Consider the following 12692-nt stretch of genomic DNA (forward strand, 5'->3'; position numbering starts at 1 on the left):
TTAAGCTAAACTCTCTCAGAACAATCCTTAAAAAAAATTTCATCCAGCTCTGGTTTACTGGTTTAAGTTTACAGTTGCTGATTTATTTACCGCTATCGAGAATTGCTTTATAATTTTTCTCAGGGGGCCGCGCTGTTTTTCTCGTTGCTTGTGTTAGTGAGAGGCGGTGAACATTGCGCCCCCAAGTTGGACACTTTTTAACAAAATCAATATACAGGGCAGTCCAGTGTGTTTTGAGATTGCGCTTTAGCCAAAGCTTTTTGTATGGTCACAAATAGTATTTAATAAGTTTAACTCCAAAAATTAGTAGCCGGACTCTTTTAAGTTTCAAAAGTTATAGAAAGAACATTATAATCAATTTTTTATTTATTTGCTTAGTAATTTATTTATTTTTAGTAACTATTTTTTCTCTATTAAATAGGTTTTTATATATAATATACAGACTTCTAGTGAAAGTCCTCGTTTTAGTAAAAATAAAATTCAATTACAGTAGTGAGTTTTTAAATGTTTTCAAAGATGTTAAACTAGGCGAGTTTTTAATTCAATTTTATTTTAACATTATGTATTATTTTCAAAATTTGAAATTTTAGTTTTGATCAAAAAACCTTCCCCCCAATAAAATTTTGTGACCACCCAATTTTTTTCAAATGTAACAAACAGTATAAAACAAATTTTTAGAGTGCAGTGAGTAGAAAACCACAATAATTTAAGGAAAAAAAACATGAAGATTTCTCAGTGCTCAACGTAAACTTTTTCCAAAAAATTAGACCTGGGGGGGTTAAAAAATTGTGTGAAAGTGCTTCTTAAATCCATAATTAAAAAAAAACGTGTATAGTCAAAATATTCTGTTTTTAAAAAAATTAAGTGTTGTTTAAGGTGGTTAACCAAAGAATTAAAGTGTCGCTCCCACTTTAGAAAAAGTTATTTTGGAAACCATAGAACATTTCCAAAAGCAAAATATTACAACCCCAAATTATTACAGAAGCAAAGGATGCGTTTCTGTTATTTAGCAACTCTGCTGACAATTATATCTTTACCAAAGTCAATACAACAGGACGAAGAGATTCCGCACAATGAGTGAGTTAGCATTTATTATAAAGTAAGCAAATCATACTCTACCAAGTCAACCATAGTTCAGGCCAGAGATAAGCCCCCACATTGAGACTAACTAGGTTACCTAATATGGCATCCATTACAGTTCACTTTCATTAAAGTGCCTACATTGGTTTAAATCATAGACTTCTAGACTACCACAATTAGCCTATTGTGGCTCCTGCCCAATAAGTTTGGCATTAATAAAAAAAATACTTATATTTTAGTAGCCTCCATACATTTAGATAACATCCGGTCAGTGACAAAGTTCAGCCGCAATTAGTTCCAGTTGGACTGCCCACTTGATATGGCACTACAGAACATTGCAGATACAAAGTTATTTAAAAATACATCCTAGTGACACAGTTTTGCCTTGTGTGACACTATAATCCATTACAGACCATAGCTATTAGACTACACTCCATACCTTTTAATATCACCATCTAGTGACTCAGTTCCGCCTGGTATGACACTAAAATCCATTAAAGACCGCAGATACTTAATTAGCCTCCGTAACTTTAAATAAAATCCAAGCAGTGACACATTTGTGTACAATTACTCCTTGCTCGAGTAGACTACGTATATTTGATTTTATAGTTTATGATAGAACACGGGCACTTAACTTGTCTAAAATGAATTCCATCACAGGCAATCAGTAACTGTGGTTATTCGTAGTTAGACTACTCATCTAATCCGATATTTTAATCTAATGCAGACCGCAGTTAATTAACTAGCCTACTGTAGTCACTAGTTTTATCCCAATTTGACTCGTCTACTTATTTTATATTCCACTAGTGGCGACCAGGAAGTTAGTTCATAGATCACTTTTTTTTTTAATAATAGTTCACTAGTGGTAAAAATTGGGTCGAAATAAACATATTTTAACCAGGCTCTCTAATTTTATAGCCCTTTATTGGCACAGTTCAATCGCAACTATTTCTTGTTTGACTAGGATACTAAATTTTACATTTCTCTGGTAGCTACAGTTCAACCAGGATCAGTTCCTTGAACGAGATCATCTAGTTTTAAGACATAGTCAAACAGTGGCAAATGTTCATTCACAAATAAGTCCTAATTTTACTAGTCTGCCTACTTTTACATTCACTGATGGCTATACTTTTTGTCAGCGTTAGTTCTAGTAAAATTAGCCCAAAGAATTTGAAATTGTATAAGACACCACGATCTAAGTTAAATTAATATAATGTGTTTGTATTATTTTGTGTAGAGTAAAAAATTGGGCCTTAAAGTTTGGCATAGATTTGTGGGCATTTGGCAAAGAATTTACTAAAATGAATGAAATCCAAAGGGTATGTATTTATTTTTGTGTGGTTTTTGCTTGTGTCATTTGGACTTTTATAAATTTTAATAGCTTGGTTTTGCAGAAATATCAAGTGCATGAAGCTCGAGTTGTAAAGAAGGACGGCTTGATCTTGATCCGAGACATGGCATCTGAAGTAAAGAATATGATGGATATTAAAATGAATTCGATTATGGTAAAGTTGAGCTTGGATTCTCTTGTAAACTAAACTCCCATTGTAGGACCAATGCAGTGAAACAAAAAAACAATTCAAATCCTTTTTCTTTCTTCTTGCAGAGGATCATAGATTCTGCAGAACAGGCAGCATTGTCGCACCGACTGGACTCGGACACAAACAACAGTCCAATCAAGTTTGTAAATAGCCGATCGCTACGAGGACAGAATGGTATCAGTTTAGAATTAAATCGTCATTTCGACCAACGACCAGTTAACACAACGCACAGCTCTGTTATTTTGCCAAACACTGTTGTTGAAGCGGGTAAGTATGTGTGTTTTGATAGTTAAGATGTAGCAAAAATTTAAGCGGTTTTTTTCTCTAAATGTCCTTCGTACTTACGCACTGGTAAGAAAGGCTGAAGGGTGTGATCGCCCCCCTTCCACTGGAAACTTTTTTCTATTACATCTTGGTGATAAAATTAAATTGCATTAAAAAAGTAGAACATACTACTAGTCCTATGTTTCATAATACCACAAACCAGTTGCTCAACAAAGGCACCAAACTTGTTCAAATCGCCGAGCCAATGATCTTTCTTGAAGAATATTGTTTTTCTTGGTCCCCGCCAAATATTGCGTGTATTGTAACACTGGCCAAACCTTCACTAATACGTCAGTTAAATTATATTTGTATTGAAACTGTCAGTTAGATAGCATTTACTTGAATTTCATTATCATAACATGACAATTATACTTTTAATACAGAAATATAACTTCCAACACGGAGGTCACGGGTTCGAATCCAGCTGCTGGCCATCTTTTCTCATCCAAGAAGCTTCTTACAGCTATTTGTCCGGTGATGGACAGGGCATTATAAAAACACTCCGGGCGCCAATTAACTCTGTTAACGCGCCTTAAATAACATGAAAAAAAAAATACAGAAATATATTCCAGCAGAAAGAATAAAGCTTTTTATTTTTGAATCTAATCTTCTTTGAAGGCTTAACACTTAGTAAGAAATTTTATTAGAATTTGCACATCACCCCAACGGTCAATACAAAGATAACACGAACAATTTTATGCTGAATATTTATGATAACAAATATTTATTTACTCTTTTAATTGCTTCATTAGTAAGGTAAATGTTTGGTTCCCTATTTATTTTAGGTATGTGTATACCATACGATCAAACTTATTAATAATATGACAATAATTAAGTTTCCATTCTGTAGTATTAATTACTTACTTCACTTTAATGTCATTAGTTAAGGACAATGCAATAATATTGACCGTGGTTGCTCGTTGTCCTCGTACAGCAAATATCTTAGTACTAGAAGATTCCCAACAGAAATTCTGGATTCGTCGCTAAGCGAACATCTTCAATATCAATATTTAAATGATAATAATATATAAAAAATGATCGTATACAATGTAGAATACAGTATTGGTTAATGCTAAAACAAAGCCACACAAAAAAATAAATAAATGAATCTAGAAACTCGGGCAATTTGGGATTTTACTTTATTTTAAAAGGCTAAGCGGCACAACCGCGATTTCCGAAATTAGAGACTGCAGCCATTAAAATCGTAGTACAAAATCCAAGTGATTTACTTTTTTCATCAAACGAATTTTTAATTCTGAAATATGGATTTATTTTAAATATTCCAAACGAACAAAAACAATGGATTTGACAGCCAACCAACCAGTACATGTGATCCGACTGATTGAAGAAAAACGTGGTGTTGAGCGTGTGATGGCGAACTACGAGAGCGACATTGATTTTAGCCTGGTTGCTGTGAATATGATAACTCTACTCTACTCAGCTAGAGCGCATACACTCTTTTGGCTGACAGTTATCTTTACTTAGTCAGTGGAAAAAGAGTAGTTCTTTAGCGAAACAATGCAAGATGGCACATCCTATAAACCATCCTATAAAAGTAATGGAAGATTTGAATTTAGACCTTACCCACTATGCAATTCATATATTGTAACCTTTTCACTTCCCGAAAGATACGAAGAAAGTAAAAACCCTGATTTCGGAAAGTTTTGCCTGCAAAGATAGCTATCGGTGGTGTGGAATCAAATGGAATTGTGGGATCTCAGACGGATTCAAGCTTTAGAAAAATATATTAGATGCATAAGCTTAATAGTTGTGTAAACTAATATTTTTAATTCTAAGGTGAAATATGCACAGAGTTCAGGATTTCATGAATTTTTTTTGTAATTGTATTTGCCGCAAGTCATATTGAAATATTATTGAAAGAGAACGTAACATTTTAGGTTTAATTGAAACAAATGAAATAATTCATGGTACGAAATATTTAAACCAAAACGTCAATTTTCGTAAAATATGCTCCAATTGATGTGCTTCATGTACAGAAATGAGTTCTTTGTTCTTCCGTTTCAAGGGTTTGCAACAAGTTCAACCTTTTGACCAATATAAAGTAAAAGAGGTGTAAAGTTGGTCAGAGATTAGTTATATTTTCTCGTATACCAAAATTGTAAATTTGTAAGTTAAATAATTATTATAAATAATATTAAATAACAGCAAACCTAAACTGTCAATTAATAATCAAGAAGAAAAAGAAATGGTCCATGTGTGTTTAAAAAGAAATTGCTGCTCTGTAGAGTGCTGCACTCTACTAACAATTAACTGAATTATAACATAATCAGTAACTCTTGATCCTATTGGATTTTCTTGTGCAAATGTGAAGAAAAAATTAACTAAAGAATTAAAAAAAAAACAATCGTTTAAAAAATTAATCTTAATTACACGTCCACTTCATTTCTTTGACTTCACGTTTGCATCATGATTAAAGATAATATGATACTTTGGCTTCAGCCAATATATGGCACTTTACAAAAAGCACTTGTATTTAAAGCACAATAATTAAAGAATACTCTGAGAAATAACACTTAATAAAGTTTTATACAATAACACTTATTAAGAACGGAGATTATGAGAGATGAAGTTAAATCAAATTTGGTCTTGGTTTAATTCTAATCTCTACAATGAAACCAACCGTTTTAATAATAAGCGTTTAAATAATTTAAAAAAATTTTCCATAAAAAAACATTCAATTTGCTTTAACTCTTTAGTTATTAAGACCGTAGTAAAAAGTTATGTCTAAAAAATTGCTTAGATAACGGTTGAAATTCGGATCATGGCTTGAATGAGAACATTCTTGTCACAAACGAGGTGTGGAACTATGTACTTCAGTTGACCAGTTCAACCTGATTCTCTCAGTACCTATAATTTCAAATACTATTTGATTACTACAATTTAGTCCAGATGAAAATGCATTTTTTTTTTTTTTTTTTTTTTTCATAGATCCACAAGTTGGAAATGCACTACGTTGGTCGGAACATCTGGATCCAGTGTTCGTCAACAATTATGAAGTGGACCCAGCACTCAGCTGGCAGTATTTTGGAAGTACCACAGGATTTTTAAGGAGATTTCCAGGTATGCGGTTTCCACTCAATAAAATTGTGTACTGAATTTCACATGGAATTAGTGTATTTTTTATGTATTTATTTATGTAATTTTTGTATTCATTTTCGTATTTTATTGATTTTTAGAAATATCAATATTGATTTTTATTGATTGGATAGAAATTAACAATGGCGGGAGGGTTGCACTTAGATGATGTAATGGTGGGTCAAACACAATTATACCATATTACTTTTTCACCTGAGTAAAGGAGTGTGACAGAGGTCCCTGAAAGATTCAGCAATATCTCACTATTAGCTCTGTCAGGACCTTTACAGTCTAAGGCACAAACCTACTCTTCTAATGATCAAACCAAACATTGAATGTTCTCTGTACTTTCTGTTTTCTAGCAATGTCATGGCCATTAGAAGAATCAACAAAATCCAAAGATTTGCACGATTTTCGTATGACTGACTGGTATGTGGGTGCCTCAACGTCGCCTAAAGATGTAGTCATTATGGTGGAAACTTCCTTTTCTATGGACAACTCTGCGATGGAGTTGGCTAAAGTGGTCGTGAAATCATTGCTAAGCACTCTTGGAGACAATGATTTTGTCAACGTTTTCACCTTCTCTGATGTCACCAAGGAGTTAATACCATGCTTTAAGGATTTATTAGTGCAAGTAAGCAGTACTTTTTGATGAGTTTTCTATTAGGTTTTTTTTAAATGTGAGGCTTCCTGGAGAAAGTACTTCATAGAAGTTTTTTGGGGGGAGAAGGAAGGATTTGTAGCTGTGCCAGCCTCAAATAACTGTTGGTAGTTGGTAGACACTGTAGAAAGCTATCCCATGATTTCTAAAACACTTAAAAGCTAAACCAGAGCATTCTTGTTATTCGTTAATGTTATAGAAAGTTATTATTTTTTTTAAGCTAAGTTGCTGAACTCATCAGGGATACAACGAGAACTACTCGTATCTTAGTCCTGGAGGTGATCCATTATTTCAGGAGATCTCTAGGTCTCTAAATAGAACCCAGACCATCCTTTCTGCAAATAATCCTGAGGGAAAATTGAGTCAATTTAGTAGTTTTCGATTGCCGTCTTATTATTCATTCGCGGGGAGGGAGCAAGGCTTATGATCCGAAACGCCCATATAGTTACTTCTAAAAAAACAACAAACACAATCTAGGGCTGAAATCTATTCCCGGACTTGAGCCATGTAAGGTTCACTAACTTATCAAACAATAACTTATATCTTAAACTTCATATCTTCTATCTTTGTATCTTCTAACAATTGAACCAAATCCTGGCACCCAGATCATCTTCTTAGAATATTTCTTCAGTCTCCTAGAAATTTCTTGTACCCATTTCGAAGTGGCAATTGGCTGGCTGGTTTGCGTCAGATAAGCGGATTATTAAATCTCTGTTCAATTTTTTCTCATCTCAGATTAGATATTTTTTTCAAAGTGCCGGCCACCAAAGTCGCAGCAGGAACCCTAAACTGTCTTGTAAGTTTTCCTCGCTACATGTCTCAGAAGCACACACCCTAAACTAGTTTAGATCACTACTGCTCTTTGATTGGTCCTCAAACAATTTTACTACAATAATTTCAGGCGAACGAGTTGAACAAAAGAGAGATCATCCACGGCTTGGACAACATCCAGATGGAGCAAGGTGCAAACTTCTCCGCTGCTCTGGTAACCGGCTTCGAAATATTGCACAGGGTAAGCAGACTTTTTCAAATAGTAGTATAACTTAAAGGATTTTATTTTGAATTCATTCCAACTGAGTGGACCATTACACTACTTTTTTGGACTCCGAGTGTTTCACAATGTAGTTTTCCTCATCAACTGATTAATGATAAAATAATTTTTCAAAATATCTGTCAAAAAAATCAATAGATGAACCCAATGTAAACACATGAGAATTTTTCTCCTTTAATGAGATTTGTAAGTTTAAAACAACAGAAAAACTCCACGGGTTTTCCATAACCACGTTTTTTTCACTTCTTGTCAATGTTCAGTACAACCGGACGAGCCAGGGCTGTCAGTGTAACCAAGCTTTAATGCTGATCTCCACGGGGCCCAAAGGCGACTATAGGCACCTTTTCAAAGAGTACAACTGGCCACACATGCCCGTTCGAGTCTTCACCTACCTGGTGGGCAAGGACAAGTCGGGCGCCACGGAGCTCTACTGGATTGCCTGCTCTAACAAAGGATATTACGAATACGTGGATAAGGTAAGAAATGTTCTTAAATAAAACCACACCGTCATGAGTAAATCACAAGTCTATTATTGAATTTTCAACGTTTTAGGCTGAGAATGTTGATGAGAAGGTGTTAAATTATCTGAGAGTCTTGTCAAGACCAATGGTAATGTACCAGAACGATCATCCTATCCACTGGACTCCGGTGTACGCTGGTGGTCAGGTATGTTAAAGTTCATACATCAGTTTGGTTTGTACATCACACGGAACTAATTTTCTTGTATGATGTTCAGCGACCCTACATCATTGAAGTGAATCTTACTGACTTTTTCACTTGTAAGCCCTCTTGCCTAAGATGTTCGATAATAACAAAGGTCGAAAACTAAATAACCAATTAAATAAAACTTTCCGAAAATAAGAACATTTATAATATTCATTTACTTTTACAAATGTGCAGATATAAGGTGATAAAATTTTGGAGCAATACATTTCCTTCATATTTCGAATTGCTATATCTATTGCCTATAGGTGTAATCTCTACTGAAATATGGACAATTATAGTACTCGTTTACCTCTTCAATTATGCACAATAGCAGATTTCTAGCTGCATTTTTGAAAGAGATATAAGGTGATAAATTAGAGAGCTTTACATTTCCTTCATAATTGCTGTATCTCTTGCCCTATTGTGTAATCTCTGCGAAAATATGGAAATTATAGTACTCCTGTCCTATTGGTGTAATAAGTAAATTTTAAAGACGCCACGCGCACATTTATACGAAATACCGCAAAAACGTTCAGGCCTTGAGGTATCCATAAGATCCCATCCTTAGCAAGGCTGTTGGCCTCCTCGTTACCTTTCTATACCTTTAGGTAGTGATCCCAACTTAGTCTTGTGCTATTGTGCCAGGACCTCCAGTTCTTTGCGGCATGAGTTGACAACGTTCGATTTTTTTTTTTGTAAACTTTTCCTATTTCAGTTAAGTTTTGTATTTTTAGCAACGTTGACACTGATCCTAGTAGAAACTTCAGCGCAAATAACTCCGTTACAAGAGAGCTATGAACAAGTACATAATTTTTACCAAATGCAAAACTCCAGTTTGATAATACATTTTTATTGAAGCATTAACGTTTACAGGAGCGTAATTCTGTTCGGAGCTTTATCCTTCTGTCGTTTCTTTTATGCGTTCTAAAAGCAAGCGGCTTTTAATAATGCGTCAGACACTAACATAATTTTTTTATTTCTACCAAATTGCCTATGAATTTACTAACACTACTGTATTCTGCATTACAGACAGATACCTTGTCAGTGGAGGATATCCAATTCGGCAAGCTGATGACCACCGTGTCTACGCCTGTATTCGATCGCAGAAATACCTCGGTATGCACATTTCTTCACAGTTACAAAATCATGTATAACTTCAAAGGGTTCCTAATTTTATTATTGCTCATTTGTTTTGTTTTAGGTTAGAACTGCAAATCTGTTGGGCGTTGTAGGAACTGACATTCCTATACAGCAGATCAAGAAATTAGTGCCTCCTCACAAGGTGAGACTTCTAACCTAGATTCCTTGAATATTACCTAGCGCAGTCGTAAATACTTTAGAGTGAGAACCTTAGATATAACTTAGCCAGAGAAACACTGCGAGCTAGAATAAACACCCTTTTTTAGGTTGTTTAATTCTCTCAACTTATGAGATGAATGGATCTCAATAAATCCAGGTTATCATTACCCATTCGAAGCAATGTGCTTGTTTTTGTCACCCAATTCATCTTAATACAATGAACTAAGAAATCCACATGGTCTACATTTAGAGCTTTATTAATAAGCTGGCCGAGTGCTGCTATTTTAGAGCGACGGTTCTTAATCAAATTTTCATTCTCAAAGCTCCCTAAATAAACTGGGGAAAAAAATCTATGCGATTTAAAAATAACAGTTTGAACTTAAAAAAAGCTTATAACGACACAAACTTACATTTAATAAATTATTAGAGGCTTTGAAAAAATGTATTTATGTCATAAATCCGAACAAAAAGAACAAATTAGATCAGGTCAACCATTCTACTGCTTTGATTAGAAAGGTTTCTCAATGTGACGCATGCGTTAGTGGTCGAAGTATTAGTACTAGTATTTATTTGGGGCTAGTTGTTGGTCATGTTATCTCTGAATTCTATTTTCTCACTAACCGAGCTTACAGCTCAGATATAACGCCCTCTGAATACCATTCATTCATTTGCCCACTTTTTACTTGGCAAACAAAAAAAAAATACAATTTCAAAGCGAATGAAAACGGAATTTTTAGATAATTTTGCAGGCAAAGACCGCTGGTTATAGAAAATAATGGCCTTTTTTTCTGCAGCATGTAAAGTAGTAAAAGTAAACAAACTCTTGTTTTGAAAAATGGAAAACACCTAAACTTTTCTTTAATTTACATTAAGCAAACAATAACAAATGATTACCCTTTAAAACCTAGTATTGCTCACACAAAATTGTACCAAACGCTTCTTATTGAAAACCTAACTTTTAATCCTTTATCTATTCCGACATTGCGCTTTCATTCGATGATTATTAAATTCTTTTTTCGCTCGCACCCTGGAGTCTAGACCGTGGATAGATGGTATCACATCAGTGGTGCACATAAGTAATAGTAACTGTATTGGAGTTATCGCGTCTTTATTTACACGCAATTTTATAAAAAGCTGATGCACGTATTGGAGCATGCAATAAAATATCTAATGAATCCCTTGACTAAAAAAAAGGAGTGGTCTACATTACTTCATGGTGTAGCAAAATTTATTGTATTTTATTTTTGTCTCTTTTTTCCAGCTCGGTGTAAATGGATATGCATTTATTGTGAACAACAACGGACAGATCCTTTTTCATCCGGATTTAAGGCCTTTGGTAAGTCTGAAGTTCTTTCTTTTGTTAACTATTTTAAAGGAGGGTGGAACTCTATAGATTTGAAGTTTAGTTATGTCATTCATATTAAAAAACACTGTAATATTTGTTTATTAAATTAAATTAAATCTGTAAGTCCACTTGGGATATATTTATCTTGAACAATTTATGCATTTGCTTAAACTTAAAACATATTTAAACAAACATATATGTATAAACCTTCAACTTAATCACAGAAATCATTTCAAACATATCAATCCATTTATTCGCTGGCAAAACCTCTACAATTCGTCATTACTGCGTCTTTCTCACAATCAATAGTAACTAATGATATTTTCCTTAATCTAATAGCTATAAAAGTGAACTCATGTTGCTGAAGCGTGGGGGAATTAATGGAATATTTATGTATAATGATTATTTCATTTCTGTTAAAAATTTTAGTTTATCAAATTATTTTTTATCTTGAACTGATTAATTACACAGTTCGCCTAGAACGATTTTAATTGAAAAGTTCACCAACATTAAAAAAAAAATTTTCTCATTATTTGGGTCAAAAATAACCAAAATCCACCAAAAACCAAATCGGTTTACGTTGCGGATTTTTTTTTTTTTAATTTTTTAGGTCAAAAAACGGCTTTTTTTTTGCATTGTTAAGTTTAATAAGGAAAAACAATTCAGTTTTTTGCAAAACCAATGCATGCATTTTGAAGCTGAGGGAATTTCCGACAGATTGATGTATTTTATAAATGATAAAAATGAAATTTCGACATTCAAAATCAATAAAAAAGACATTTTTGAGCAAAATAAGGCAAAAACAAGGTGTTTCTCGCATTTCAAAGCTTACTTAACAAATAAATCATTGTTTTTTTGTGGAAGGGAATGGGACTTTTCAAAAATGGAGAAAAATTCCTGCAAAATACAATATTTATACACTGGAAAAAGTGAAACTTTCCAATTCAAATTCATTTAATGAAACTTTTTGAATTAAAAGACAAATGATTACATTTTTTTTTTAATACTTTATTAAACTCATAGGAAAGTACAAGTACCATACGGCATGGAAATACCAAAGTATGGTGAAAGACTTCTTCGTTCTATTGTTGTTTACAATTGTAATCATTTGGTTTTCTTTTGTTGACAAAATAATTTATATCATAATATATGACATCAAAGTATTGTATACTTCACGATAAAATTATTGAGATTTTTGTTAAAAAATAAAATTTAAATTACTTTAAGTTTATAATTACTTTAAATTTTTATATTTATGTACATGTACATAAATGTCTTTTTTGTGAAAATTTAATTTCTATGAATATCTATCTTTATTCAAATAAAGTAAAAAATGTTGACTAAAAAAACTTAAAAATAATTGAGTAAGTTCTTTACAACCTCAGATGTCAATCACAATGTCTCCAATAGCAAAAACTTTAATTTTTTTTGTTACTAAGCCCTGCAATTCGATAAAAAATTATTTGGGCTCTTTTAATTCAAAAAGTTTCATTAAATGAATTTGAGTTGGAAAATTTCCCTTTTCCCAGTGTATAAATATTGTATTTTGCAGGAATTTTTCTCATTTTTGAAAAGTCCCATTCCCTTCCA

At 33.2% G+C, this 12692-nt stretch overlaps 1 protein-coding gene across 3 annotated transcripts in view; it reads left to right on the top strand.

Annotated features, from left to right (window-relative positions):
- Positions 1 to 250: 250 nt before the first annotated feature.
- Positions 251 to 12692, top strand: part of stol (voltage-dependent calcium channel subunit stolid) — a 49997-nt gene continuing 37555 nt past the window's right edge. The window contains exons 1-12 of one of the 3 annotated variants that reach the window (XM_074143323.1): positions 251 to 1077; positions 2318 to 2399; positions 2475 to 2585; positions 2687 to 2888; positions 5895 to 6026; positions 6404 to 6675; positions 7604 to 7714; positions 8014 to 8229; positions 8306 to 8419; positions 9488 to 9574; positions 9660 to 9740; positions 11019 to 11093. In XM_074143323.1, the coding sequence (XP_073999424.1) occupies positions 992 to 1077; positions 2318 to 2399; positions 2475 to 2585; positions 2687 to 2888; positions 5895 to 6026; positions 6404 to 6675; positions 7604 to 7714; positions 8014 to 8229; positions 8306 to 8419; positions 9488 to 9574; positions 9660 to 9740; positions 11019 to 11093 (1569 nt within the window). In that variant the 5' untranslated portion in view covers positions 251 to 991. The remainder of the gene's footprint in view (positions 1078 to 2317; positions 2400 to 2474; positions 2586 to 2686; positions 2889 to 5894; positions 6027 to 6403; positions 6676 to 7603; positions 7715 to 8013; positions 8230 to 8305; positions 8420 to 9487; positions 9575 to 9659; positions 9741 to 11018; positions 11094 to 12692) is intronic. The other 2 variants (XM_074143321.1, XM_074143322.1) reach the window with 2 other exon arrangements.

This window comes from Rhodnius prolixus, unplaced genomic scaffold (genome assembly GCF_049639745.1).
Source record: "Rhodnius prolixus isolate KJV_2025 unplaced genomic scaffold, Rpr scaffold_12, whole genome shotgun sequence".
NCBI lineage: Eukaryota > Metazoa > Arthropoda > Insecta > Hemiptera > Reduviidae > Rhodnius > Rhodnius prolixus.